Source organism: Solanum tuberosum, unplaced genomic scaffold (genome assembly GCF_000226075.1).
Source record: "Solanum tuberosum cultivar DM 1-3 516 R44 unplaced genomic scaffold, SolTub_3.0 scf00834, whole genome shotgun sequence".
Taxonomy (NCBI): domain Eukaryota; kingdom Viridiplantae; phylum Streptophyta; class Magnoliopsida; order Solanales; family Solanaceae; genus Solanum; species Solanum tuberosum.
The window spans coordinates 19,320-32,856 of record NW_006239749.1 but is presented as its reverse complement, the minus strand read 5'-3'; the positions used below and the strand labels follow the sequence as shown (position 1 = coordinate 32,856).

The 13,537-nt window shown below is 35.1% G+C and overlaps 3 protein-coding genes across 5 annotated transcripts in view; all 3 read right to left on the bottom strand.

Moving 5' to 3' along the window:
- LOC107057757 (putative late blight resistance protein homolog R1A-3) overlaps positions 1-9,546 on the bottom strand; it is a 63,485-nt gene extending 53,939 nt beyond the window's left edge. For 2 of the 3 annotated variants that reach the window (XM_015305535.1, XM_015305536.1), the window contains exons 1-2: positions 9,172-9,546; positions 7,948-9,067 (exon numbers count right to left, since the gene is read on the bottom strand). In XM_015305535.1, coding sequence (XP_015161021.1) covers positions 7,948-9,067; positions 9,172-9,290 — 1,239 coding nt within the window. In that variant the 5' untranslated portion in view covers positions 9,291-9,546. Of the gene's footprint in view, positions 1-7,631; positions 7,805-7,947; positions 9,068-9,171 lie in introns of those variants that run through there. The other variant, XM_015305537.1, reaches the window with a different exon arrangement.
- Positions 9,508-10,029, bottom strand: LOC102578533 (putative late blight resistance protein homolog R1A-3). The gene has a single exon (XM_015305534.1). It carries the CDS (start codon positions 10,027-10,029, stop codon positions 9,508-9,510), a length of 522 nt encoding a protein of 173 aa, XP_015161020.1.
- Positions 10,030-10,204: 175 nt separating this feature from the next.
- Positions 10,205-11,869, bottom strand: LOC107059108 (putative late blight resistance protein homolog R1A-4). Its single transcript, XM_015305533.1, has one exon. The coding sequence runs from the start codon at positions 11,867-11,869 to the stop codon at positions 10,205-10,207; it is 1,665 nt and encodes a 554-aa protein (XP_015161019.1).
- Positions 11,870-13,537: the final 1,668 nt, after the last annotated feature.

The following is a 13,537-nucleotide window of genomic DNA, read 5'->3' as shown; positions in this document are numbered from 1 at the left end:
CAATTTGATGATAATGAAGATTTTTTTTTGTCAAGCTACATGTGGAGAAGAAGTTTCAACATATTTTCAACATTCCTGTTGCTGCAATTTTTAAGAATATAAATAAAATATTTTTAACCCATTTTTAACCCATATATTTTAAACTTTATTTTTAACCATGGCAAGCAACAGTGATGGAGATTTTGTGAAGAACAAGATTATCATGCAATGAAGAAGACAGATCAAGCTTTGTCAAAAAAATCCAGCCAAAAGGGGAGATTTGTTAGGGTTTTGCCCTGATCTTCTTACCATAATTTAAGATTTATTTTTCCTTAAAGAAAAAACAAAACATTACCATAAATGTTTTTACTTTTCTTGAAAGGAAAATATAATATTATTTTATATCTGATTTATTCTCTCCTTTTAGGACTCCTTTTCTAGTAAGAAAAGGTTTTAGGACTCTATAAATATAGGTTTGTTTCTTCTAACACAAAAACAATAACATCCACAATGTAGTCGTTTAAGAGTCTTGTTTATGGGGAGATTTATTCTCTCAACAGTTTTAATATTTTCTTTTATATTAGTTTTTCATATAATAATATTATGTTTTTAGTTAAGTTTTTTGTCATCTAATTTATTATCATATGATCTGCAAATTATAAACTTCCGCATGACGCACAAATGCACCTTCATAACCCAACAAGAAGAGCAATACAGAGTACTGTAGTTTCTTTCTTCACTTCCTCACCTCAGAGTATTGTATAGTTTCTTTATACAATATGTTAGATATAAAATTACTCCCTCTGTTTCTATTTAGTTGTCCACTTTAGAAATGACACACATATTAAGGTAATAATGATTAGCATAGTAAAGTTACAATTTTACTCTTATAGTACAATTTACAATTTCAAAATAAATTCACTCAAGATAACTAATCAATGCTCTGAGAAGTTCATGAGTTTATTTACTGTATTTATGACAACTTTTTACTTCAAAATTACAGTCATTTCTCTGAATTCAAGTAAAATAAATTGGAGGGAAACAACATACACTTTTACAATTTTTTGTATCTTCACTATGCTTCTAATGCTTCTATTCGATCTTCATCTTTCCTTTTAAATTTTTGACTTCAATAATTTTTGGATCTTCAATCAATATAAGTGAGCCTTTTACTTTGATAGGAGTTAGTTGAAACTTCAAGATTATTTCTATCCATTTTTTTGAGTAAAAAAATTGTTCAAAACTTTTACTCATAAACTAGCAAAATGCTTTATGGGTAACTTAAAGGATTATGTAACTCCCCAGGTATAATAAATGTATGTCTGGTTTCAAAAAGGATGAATTATAGCTTACTAGAAATTTTCAAGAAGTTTAAATGAGGGTAAAATAGGAATTTTTTTTTTAATCATTTCTTGATTTATCAAAATGGACAAGTAGATAGAGACAACTAAAAGATGAAATATGAATAAGTAAATAGAGACAGAGCGAGTAAAATTAAAGAGTTACAAAAAAAAAAAAATGAAAGATACCTCTTTTTGAAACAAACCAAAAAAAAAAGTAAAACAAACAAACTAATTATTTTCAAAGACTGATGTAAGTCAGCGTTTTCGAGGAAACTGTACTTACTAATTGCTTTACCTAAACACAAAGTGTCGTCTTATATGTATTATCATATTAATATAAACAAAGACAATTTCTTAATGCAAGCTGGTACCAACAAAGGGGTGGCTTAATAAAAAATAATTTGTTGAAAGACTTGGTTCAACAAACAAATATACTTTATATATACTTATATAATATGGTCCCCCTGTGGAAAAAAGACAAATGTTTATATGCATTATTGGATCTTAATCTTTAACTTAACCTCTCCAGTTCTCAAAGGGACTTATCTATATATGAAATAATAATAAGTCTCCTAATCAGGACAAGAATAGTATTTCAACATTGGCCGTAGAAACGTCGTTTCCAACTTGGAATTTACAAAGGAGTTTCTTTCAAAATATATATGGTCATGGACCACACCCAAATTATATACTCCCTCCATTTCATATTAAGTTAATTTTTGAGATATTTTTCATTTTTTAAATTGATTTAATTGTTCAGTTTCAAGACTACTTTTAGAGCGTTCTTCCAATTTTACCCTTCATTAGTTAGTATTAGAATTAGTGATTAATTAATATTTAGTTATTTTAATCATAAATTTGACAATAATTAATAATGGTAAAAATGGAAAACTAGGTTCAATTTATGTCTTAGTCTACTTAAAGGGTGTGAAACACCTCAAAAATTAACTTAATATGGAATGGAGGGAGTATATACTACTTTCTGGACACGTGCTTTACACGTGTGTTCCAAGTGATTTTTAATAGATATGTTAGAATGACTAAAATTATATGGAAACATGTATGTAATGAGTAACAAAATGCAACAATTACAAATAAGTGTTCAATAATATGACCAAAAAACACCAAATGAAGAACATATTCAATAATAATATAGATGGAAAAATAAATAAAAAGTAAGTACATAATTTAAGTCCGAAGACTCTCAATCAACGACTCTGATCCACACTTAAGAGACTCCTTACATTTTGATTAGGTGTCAGATTGCTACTCAAACTTGACAAAAATCTCTGAAAAATTCATTTAGACAATTTATCAAACAGTTTAAGTGCACCATTTTACTTAATAATTTTTAGCACTCTATGTTTATTTTTTTGCCTTCAAAAATTCATAATTGTAATTTGCTACTTACTATGAGAAGAAAGAGGGGAAGAGGTACTAATTTTTTTTCCTAAAAATAAATTTGTTTTCACTTTCACCTTATTTTATATTATAATTTATTTTTATTATTTTTAAAATCTAGGTGTATTTATTTTAATTTGTTGGTAGCAACAGAGTGATTCACTTATCCACGTCACAACATTTGTATATCACGTGTTTTGCCTGAAATATTCAAGTATTTTTTTGGTTAAATTTTGGATAGTTAAAGTGTCTCTTTGTACACTATCAAAGTTAAAGGTCAAAGTCATAATTTGAAGTCAAGTTAAGGATCTTATTTATGTATTACGTCAAATATTTTTTTTTGTGTCCCAATTTATGTGATGTAATTTCCTCTTTTTAATCTGTAAAAAAGAATGACAAATGTATATATACGAGGCGATAACAAATATTCACACACACTTGAATACTCCTATTAATTTCAAGATGATGCAAGATGTTTAATTTGGACTGATCTGTTGGGTCAAACCATTGCAGCAATCAGCTGAGGCATAATACACATATTGGACTCTAAACTTGGCTTCAAATTTTAACTTTGACCTCCAACTTTCATAGTGCACAAATAGGCACTTTAACTATCCTATCTTTAAATAAATAAACACACGATTTTCGGACCCAAAGAATGTGAAATGCAAACGCTCCCACGTGTATTAGTGAGCCATTCAATGGCTGCCAACTAATTAAATATTTTACACGTTCATTTTAGAACTAAAAAAATCAAAATTAATTTTAATTTATATACAAGAATCAAAATTAATTCCTCCTAATGGTTTTTAGAGCTTGGAGCTCATTGTTTGGGTTTGTTTTCATATGGGGTTTGGGGGGTCATTTGGTTGCTGTTTTGTGTCTGGTTTGTGATGATTCTTGCCGGAGATGGCGGATCTGATGGGTTTGGGGTCGGGTATTTGGTGGGTTTAGCGAGCTCGAAGCTCGTTCGCTTCATGGGTTGTGCTCCGGTGTGGAGGAAGAAGGAGAACAGCTGGGTTGGAGGTGGGAGCTGCTGGTTACTGGCCGGAAAAGGGAGGTTTTTACTGTTGTGGGACTCGAAAATTACTCCTACTCGCGCAAAATACGTGCACATCACGCATTTTGCCAAGTAGGATTCACATGTTTATTTATTAAAAGATGTGGAGGAAGAAGGAGAACAGCTGGGTTGGAGGTGGGAGCTGCTGGTTACTGGCCGGAAAAGGGAGGTTTTTACTGTTGTGGGACTCGAAAATTACTCCTACTCGCGCAAAATACGTGCACATCACGCATTTTGCCAAGTAGGATTCACATGTTTATTTATTAAAAGATTGGATAGTTAAAGTGCCTATTTGTGCACTATGAAAGTTGGAGGTCAAAGTTAAAATTTGAAGCAAGTTTAGGGTCCAATATATGTATTATGCCATCAGCTGAACTGTTTTCCTCAAGAAAACAGTGGTCATATTAGGAGATATACAGATAAACTTGTGAGTTATTTCTACTCTTATATGCACATTATTTTGAATGTGATGGGTGGTTAGAGCGGTGCAAAGCTTACATAGCAATTGAAAGGTACCTACAAGTGAAACAAGTTGCCTAACGTGTTTCTTAACAAACAGTAAGTGCAAAAGATAAAGAAGGCTTCACTATTATGTGGAAAACACCCCACTCATAAGGATGTAAAATAAAAACAGGACTTGTATTTAGCCCAAACTTTACTCGACACAATGAGCCAACAACAACTTAAGATTACTAACTCTGTAATTAACTCCAATTCCTACAACTACACAAACCTCCCAAGGTTTATATTCTCAAGTCTTCGAGTTACCCCAACTTGAAGACAATGATACGATCCTACTCCAGTTTATACAGAAAGCATTAAAGATACAACTCGATAAACAATCCTAAATCCTAATATATAACAACAAACCTAACACATATAAGACACCTTAACTGCCGTTAATGTTTCTGCATGTGTCATGAATTGGTATTACTGTAAGCAAAAGGACTATAGCACATTTGTGTTGATAAGTTGGGACTATAACCTTGTCATTTTCTGGAAATCTATCATGGTTGAGTTCACCAGAGCTCAGCATTTCGTTACAGCATGCCACTGTCTATCAGTTTCCCCACAACTAATCGAACTTCATCAGCATCCATATCTCCACACCAAACAGTAAGTTTCTTTTCTGTCATATCAATTGACATTGATTCTACTCCTTTCATATCAGAAAGACAAAAAAGATGAATCAATTTATTTGGTGTACTAAAAAAAAAAGGAAAGAAAGAAAAAATAATCAGTACCTGGAAGAGAGACTAATCTTTTAAATGCATTATCTGTAACATCCGACAATTTGAAGTGGCTTTGAAGGAGTTTGAAATTTGGAAATGGTCATTTTTGGAAAAATTTAAAAATCTGGAAATTTGGGTAAGTGTGGAAATCAGTGAGTTTTTGGCCAACTTTGAGCAGTCATAACTCCTAGCTCAGGATGATCTAGGAGTAGTTCCAGTTATGTTTAGAAAGCCCTTGGAACGATCTTTCCAACGCCACTGAGTTTACTTGATTCCGAGTTCGTATGAGCGAGTTATGCCCTCTAGAAGTTGGGCAGTTGGAAGGAAAATCCGTCCGGAAATTTAAGGGCATTTTGGTCTTTTCACAAATCATTTCTTTTGAGCTCATAGTGTTGTATTAGGCTGATCTTTGGATCATTTTTTGTCCCATTTTGAAAGAGAAAGAGTTAGGGTTCTTGAGATTGAAGAAGAGAAGAAGGAGAAGAAGAAGAAGAGAAGAAAGAGGAGATTAGTCAAGATCATTGTGGATTTTCGTCGGGGGTGATCCCTATCAAGGTATGTGAGTTTTCGTGTGGGTTGATCCTTTCCCTCACACACACTAAGTTTATTCTATGATTTGAGAAAAGATTGGAATTTGTTGTTGATGTTGTTGGTGGTGTTGTTGAAGTTATTATTCGTTGTGAGACATGATTGGGTCGTGTATTTAAGTTGAAACCTATTGTATGTTGAGGGAATTATGATTCTAAGAGTTATGACCCTTTTGAAGTTGATTCACCATCAATTCTCAGCAAGTTTTGGCTGTCGAACCCCATCTACGGACGTGACCTACGGACCGTAGATCGATTGACGGTCCGTGCTGGTCAACCGTCAATCGGGACAGAAGTTGGGTTTTTGGGACATCGATCTACGGTCACGACCTACGGTCCGTAACCTGACCTACGGACCGTAAGTCCGGACCGTAGGTCAACACTTAGTCATTTTTTTTAACTGAATTCTGGGGAAGTCTCTGACGCGATCTACGGACCTACAGGACGGACCGTAAGTCCATCTATGGTCCGTCGATGGCGTCCGTAGATGCCATCTGTGTCACCAGAAATCTGCAGTCTCAGCCAAGTTTCCCCATTTCTTTTTTCACTTTCTCATGCATGTTCCAAAGTATTATATCTATGTTTCACAGTTGTTTCCGACACTCCAAAGTACGTCTAAGCGTTCAAGAATCCCTCCATAACATGTGATCGAATACCTTGAATTCATAAGTCCGATTCAAGGAAAGATAGTTCCAAGCCAAGCGAAGTTAGAAGTCAAGAAAAAGAGTATAGAGTTTCAAGCTAAGCAAGAGTCTCAAGTTTCAAGTCGAGTAAGAGTCTCAGTTTCAAGTTAAGTCATGAGTTTAAAAGTTGAGTTCTCTTTTTAAAGGCTATTAGGGAACTAAGTATTCCCAAGGGAGGTTATAAATGCTATTACATTTGAGCAAGAGGGGAACTATGTTTCTTTTTCCAAAAGAGCCTTTGGGCTAAGTTTTGAGTAATTATCTCAATTAAAGAAAGAATGTGTTTAAAGACAATTATGGGCCAAAGTATTTTTGGGAGTAGTATTGAGCACCGAATTGGGGACACGAGTTCTGATTTACTCAGCTCTCCATAAGAACCATGCGCTAACATGGGATTTCTCGGATCATACTTTTTAGATGATCACGAAAGTTAAGCTAGTGGATCCACTAAGTAACATTAGCTTCCTATATCACGGCAAGGTATAGGATGGTCCTCGGGCAACGTGAGGTAAAACGTTGTATCATTAGCTTCCTATATCACGGCAAGGTATAGGATGGTCCTCGGGCAACGTGAGGTAAAACGTTGTATCATTAGCTTCCTATATCACGGCAAGGTATAGGATGGTCCTCGGGCAACGTGAGGTAAAACGTTGTATCATTAGCTTCCTATATCACGGCAAGGTATAGGATGGTCCTCGGGCAACGTGAGGTAAAACGTTGTATCATCACTAGGGCTCATAGTGGTGGTTGTCGGTTAAAGAACCTCCCACACAAGTTATATTACTTTTATATAAGTACAGTTGAGTTGTTATTGTTTTATCATTAACAAGCTAAGTTGTTTATACTGTTTTACAAGCTTTATATATTGCATGCGTCTTATTGCTTTATATATATTGAGTTCAGTTAGTCATGAGTCGTACAGAGCCGAGGTAAGGGTTCTCTTGTTTTCCTTTCAAACTTAAGTTGTGTTTTGGCTTTCCCGCTCGCATACTCGTACATTCCACGTACTGATGCCAGTTGGCCTGCATCGTTTAATGATGCAGATTCAGGTACTCCAGATCAGCATCCTGCACGTCGTTGATCCAGCTGAGCACTCCAGAGTCAGTGGTGAGCCTCCTTGCATTCCGGAGGACTCAATTATTTGGTGTTCTTAGTTTTTGTCTTATTAGGATGTTGCGGGGTCTGTCCCAACATCCATCTCAGTATTTTAGAGGCTTCATAGACAGACAGTCAGTCAGCTAGTTTCGAGTCTCTTATCTATATATATATATGTAAATATTCTATTTTGAGATTCGGATTGCCTTATGGCCATATTTTATAAGTTAAGTTGTTTTGTAATCTTGCTTTGCATGAAGTTATTTTGTTGAGTTAGGTTTCCGCTGAGTTAAGAAAGCCAGGCCAAGGGTTCGCTTGGGGCCAGAAATGGTCTCCGGGTGCCGGTCCCGCCCAGGGTGTAGGCTCGGGGCGTGACATTATCTATCTCTTTGTCATGAGAAATATCGAATTGCAACATCATTATCTGCAAGAAACCCAAGAGAAAACCCAAATGTAAAATGACGCCACGAGGGTTAAAGATAACAGTGGAAACAGTTCATAAAATTTATAGCCGTTATTTCTGATTTATCAGAATCATGCAGAATAAAGCTTTTCTCAGTAATGTACCTTGATGATGACGAGCTTGAAATTAGTATTTTGATTATCTTCGACTTGTGTTTCTTCTATATCCTTGGCTGACTTGACAACAGATTCGTTGCAGCTGTGTACCTCAATGTACTTCAGAGAAAGGATGTTCATGAAACAAGAAGGGATCTCCATAAGATATTTACATCCACGCAAAACCAATTGTTCAAGGTTAGGAAATGCATCATCAGCTACAATCCATTTCATCAAGCACACATATTCTAGTTTCAAGATTTTGAGTTGAGGGAACATGCCATTGCTCACTTTCCATTCCCCATGATCACCAAATACAAGGTGGTACAGTTTGAGTACCTCAAGGTGCTTGAGATGATCAGCTGTTTCTGACAAGAACTGAGAATCCAGATAAAAGCGAGAGAGTTTCAGGTATTTGAGATTTGGTGCAGAGATGTAAAAGGGGATGGTTTTAAAGACTGATGATAGATAAAGCTTTAGTATTTCAAGCCTTATTGGAAAATACAACACATGGTACTGGTGGGGGTATTCTAAGCACTGGACTTCACATATCAGTTTTCGAAGATTAGGTGTTTTTCTCAACATCAATTCTGCATCCTCAACACGAGAAAAGTATGGACTGGAAAGGGTCTCCAAATCATAAAGTTTTGCAGAGTTCTTGAGTAATGCTTCTTCATTTTCTGTGCTGAAGTAAGGAGTATGCAGATGTCTCAATTTAACCATATCCCAAACTGTACTAGGTAGTAATAGCTTGTCATGTATACCATATGACCTACGTTTTAATATAAGAGTTTCAAGGTTCCAAAGATTGGATATGCTTGAAGGAATTGAATACTGTTCAATGTGTGCAGATAAATACCTCAAGTAAAGGAGCTCAGTTGGAATAAAATCAATAACAATCTGGTCCTCCAAATCCAATACTTTTAGGAACTTGAAATTTAATAAAATGTGTGAAATTGAAAAAGCATGAGAGGATAAGGGACGACTGGCAAAGTATGGGTCATAATTCTTAAAAAGTACAGAGCCAACAAGTGAGCAAGACGCACTCCATTCAACAAGATTGTCCATTTCAGTGAAGGCAAGGTGAGAATGCTGCTTGTGAGAGTAAACAGCTTTGGTAGTCTGATCCCTGTGAATATATCAATTAGTAAAATCATATCATTAATTTTCAAATATAACTTGAAATACTTGATTGATTGAAATATATCAATTAGCAAAATCATATCATATTACCGTTTTATCCATAGTAGAAAATTCTCCTCAGCTGCTCTTTCCTTGCAGAAGTCGAGTAATACATCATGAAGGCGACATGCTTTGACCTTACCATCTGAATCAGCCCTCTGTGTAACCATTACTAGATTTCTACCAATAAGATTCTCCAAGTAACCTTCTGCTATATCCTCCAAGTTCCTGCCGTCACTACTTTTTATAAATGATTCTGATATCCATAACCTTATTAACCTCGAAATATCAATCACTCTATCCTCCAAAAATGCTCCAAAATAAAGGAAGCAAGACTTAAGGTGACAAGGTAAAACATGATAACTTTGGTCTACAATGGCTCTTGAGTCATTGTGAATGTGGGTACCCAAATTGTTGGCCACTTGTTCCCCAACATTCTACTTCCTTTTCCATCTCCGACAGAATACCAGCCACCAAAACAATTGAAAGAGGGAGTTGTCCACACATTTTTGCTATTCTTAGCCCAACTTTTTTTAGGAGAGGGGAACAGCTTTGTTCACCAAACACTTTATTTTCAAGCAACTTCCAACTTTCAACTTCGTCAAACATACGAAGATGAAGGGGATCACTATGAACACTAGCATATTTGGCAACTTCATGATGTCTTGTTGTTAGAATGATTCTGCTTCTGTTATTGACATCTGGAAAACAACCACTTAAATCATCCCAAACACTATTTTCCCACACGTCATCAACAAGGATAAGGTACCTTCGGGGCAATAAAGTTTTGCGAAGCATATCAGCTAATTCATTGGCATGAAGTTCTCTACGCACAGAACCCTCACCAATAGCATCACGTAGCAAGGCCAATAACAAGTCCTTATAAGAATATACTTGAGACACCAACATTGTGCACAAATATCAAATTGAGAAACAACTGACCTGTCAGAATAGAGTCTGTTGGCTAAAGTCGTCTTACCTAAACCTGGCATGCCGTGAATTGAAATGACATCTTGTCCCTTTGGTTCCATTCTAGTAGTTTTTTCTTAAATTTTCTATGACATCCTCAAACCCAACAATCTCTTCATTCATCCTTGGAGTCCTTGCCAATTGTGATGATGTACGAGTCAATGACAGTCTTCATTGTATCCTCAACCGTGTTCTTTTCCTGAATTGTTGCTTTGATACAAGTAATCTCCTCTATGATATCCAGGAGCCAACGCTCGATGCACCACTGAGGAACCTCTTTTCTTAAACAAGCATCAATTACATATTCCACCTCATATGCTTTCCTAATTATCTGTGTAGCACAATCTTCATTCAGTGTCTGGAGCTTATTGTGTGGCTCTTCTACGACAAACTTCAAGAAAGGTTGCATGCTCTCAAATTCCGTTTGAATAACTTGAAGTTGATTCTTGAGGAAAGCGAGTGAATCTGAATAACGGCCTTGGAAATCATTCAGGTTTTTCAATAGAAAATCGACATAGCCTAGTCCTTGAATCCTTGGCAAGTTAGATTGAAATGCCTTTTGCATGACAAGGTAGACCATCGCCTTGATAGGCTCAATGTTTCTCGGAAGATCAAAATCAAGAGCCCGGTTCATATCATCCAATGCTGTGTCTTCCTTCTCTCCATTGATATCATATAATGAGTAAATAAGAAGTCCTGCATCAACAATAACAGAATCCATATCTTGAAGATGAAATTCCAGATCTAGTATTGGCAGATGAATGAGATTGTCTCTTAGAAGGCAGAGCATCTCCTGAAGTTTGGCCATTTGATCACTCAAACCAACCATCAGATTTTGTGTTGGAGTTTCCACAATGCCACTCTCAACTGCATGCTTATTTTGAGCTTGTGGTATGGTTGACTTCAGAGCTTGCAGAACATCAATATAAATACTGTTGCGGCTGATGTCTGGCTGAATGGACTTAATCTTCATTTCCATGAAATCAGTAAGCAAACGACTGACTTCAGTTGGAGCCAAGTCTTGATTTCCGTTGCCATAGACTGGCAAATGCAACCAGACAACCATTGCGATGTGGCTAGCCTCAATTAAAGCATGAGTATAAAAAGTAGTACATCGGTATTGAGGCTGTATACTACATTTGTTTGAAACAAAGCTGACAAAAAATCTCAATAACTTCAACTCCTTTAACACTTGTTCTATTTGTTCCTTCATGTGTCCTGGAACAAAAAACCACGAAGATGGATCATTGATCTTCACTAGAACATTAATGTTCCCCACAAAAACATTGATGACTTCCATCACAAATTTGAGGCTATCAGTATTAATATCATCATCATCAATCACCTTGTTGGCTGCAAGTGGTGTTTTCTGAAAGGAGTATTCGGCTCGGAATTCTTGCTTAGTCTTCCAAATTACCTCCTTCCAGTAGACAAATGAATCCAAAGCAACCTCAACTTCTTCAAGATATTGACTCTTTATACTTTCGTTCTTCTTCCAGTATTGTATTCCTGAATCTGGAGAAATGCTAAGTATTCTAGTACACTGACTTTTCCAAATTTCTATCATTTTCTGTGAGACATGTAGCATACCGCATTCACTTGCAGAAGGGATGCTTTTCAAATAGAGAAAACAATCAAGAAATTTTAACTCCCATAGAAAGAAATTTATTCGATCCCTTTCAACATCCGTGTAACTAACATATTTCAGCGAGTTATTTGCATCTTGCAGCGCGCTAAGTAGGCCATCTTTCAGATCAGACAATTCATTGTTGAAATACATCCTTGTGACTCAAGAATTAGAACTGTTGTGGACTGGGAATGAAGAACAATTGAGATACAATACAGAGTATTATAGTTTCTTTCTTCACTTCCTCATCTCACAGTTAACTTACTATTAAACTAGTATAAAATTGAATTAGTAAACACACACGACCTACATAGCAATTCACTTGAGATACGCTGATTTATATTATGCCACATTAAAAAGCACATTTATGTATTATCTCATTATTTTACAACCAACAATTCGAGGTACGTGAGTAGAATGTATATACTCAAATTTCAAATTATGTAAAAGTGTTAGACCAGACACAAAATTTAAGAATAAAAGAATTTTTTTGAAATTTATAATCTAGAATAAATAGTTATATGTATGTGAGTATAACTACTCTCTCCGTTTTAAAAGAATGACCTAATTTTCTTTTTAGTTTATTTAAAAAAGAATGACCTCTTTCCTTTTTTTGTAATATTTTACTTTCATCTTTCTACGTGACATTTTTAAGACTACAAGATTAAAGGACAATTTTGTACATTTGACAAAACTTTAATTTAGGACCACAAGATTCAACAGTCTTCTTTATTTTCTTAAACTCCGTGTCAAGTCAAACTAGGTCACTCTCTTTTAAACGAAGGGAGCATTAGCTAAAAGGAAAAAAATTCATAAAGAGGGAGTAGAAGATAAGAAATAGGTCTCACCCCTACGCGTAAGATATTTTGAAGGAGTTGGGCCATACAAACAAAAAAAACAAAGTCATTGCTGGCGCACTAAGATAAAGTGCCAAAGAATTATTCGAAAGGCATTATACATAAATATATTATTTAATTTGATCTCGATTCAGATTCATATCCTTCAATTTTTTATGCACATATATAGATGCGTCTTACATATTCAAAAGTATTCAGGGAAGGCAGAGAGATAAAGTGCAGAGATAACATTAGAATTTATGAATTTTAAAAAATATCAATTTAATTTATAGAACTTTGAATACATTATTTATACAAACTAAATAAATTTTTAATATATACACATAATCATAATTAAAATTATTGAATTACGCTGAATTCGATAGCTCAGCCCTACCGATGATATGACCTATGGGCATTGAAATAATTGTAACAGCTGGCAATAATAGTTTAAATAGTTCAATTGTGATATGTGGTGCTCCAAAAAATATTGCTAGGGTTATATCATTAGTTGTAGGATTTTACAAACGATTTTTTTGGTATGAAAGGATTTTTTTGATATGTGGTGCTCAAAAAAAGAACAATTATGAAAGGATAAGTCTGCAAGATAAGAACAATAACTAATGATATAACCCTGAAAAAATTGGATCAAAATCGATGGATATAATCGCTCTTATAAATTGAGGCCACACTTAACGTGTCCATCAATTTATTCCTTTCTATTTTTTTTAAAATATTATTTTATAAGGGAAAATGCATAAGTACCCCCAGCCTATACCCGAAATCCCAGAGACACACCTAACCTTTACTAAGGTCCTATTACCCCCCCGAACTTATTTTATATGTAATATTCTATCCCTTTTTGGCCTACGTGGCACTGTCTTGTGGGCCCAGCGCATGTTGACATTTTTTTCGAGGATAGTGCCACGTAGGCTGAAAAGGGGTAGAATATTATAGATAAATTAAGTTCGGGGGGGTAATAGGA

Coding starts and splice junctions, on each gene's coding strand:
- LOC102578533 (XM_015305534.1), bottom strand. CDS start 10,029: ATGTTGGTGTCTCAAGTATATTCTTATAAGGACTTGTTATTGGCCTTG.
- LOC107059108 (XM_015305533.1), bottom strand. CDS start 11,869: ATGTATTTCAACAATGAATTGTCTGATCTGAAAGATGGCCTACTTAGC.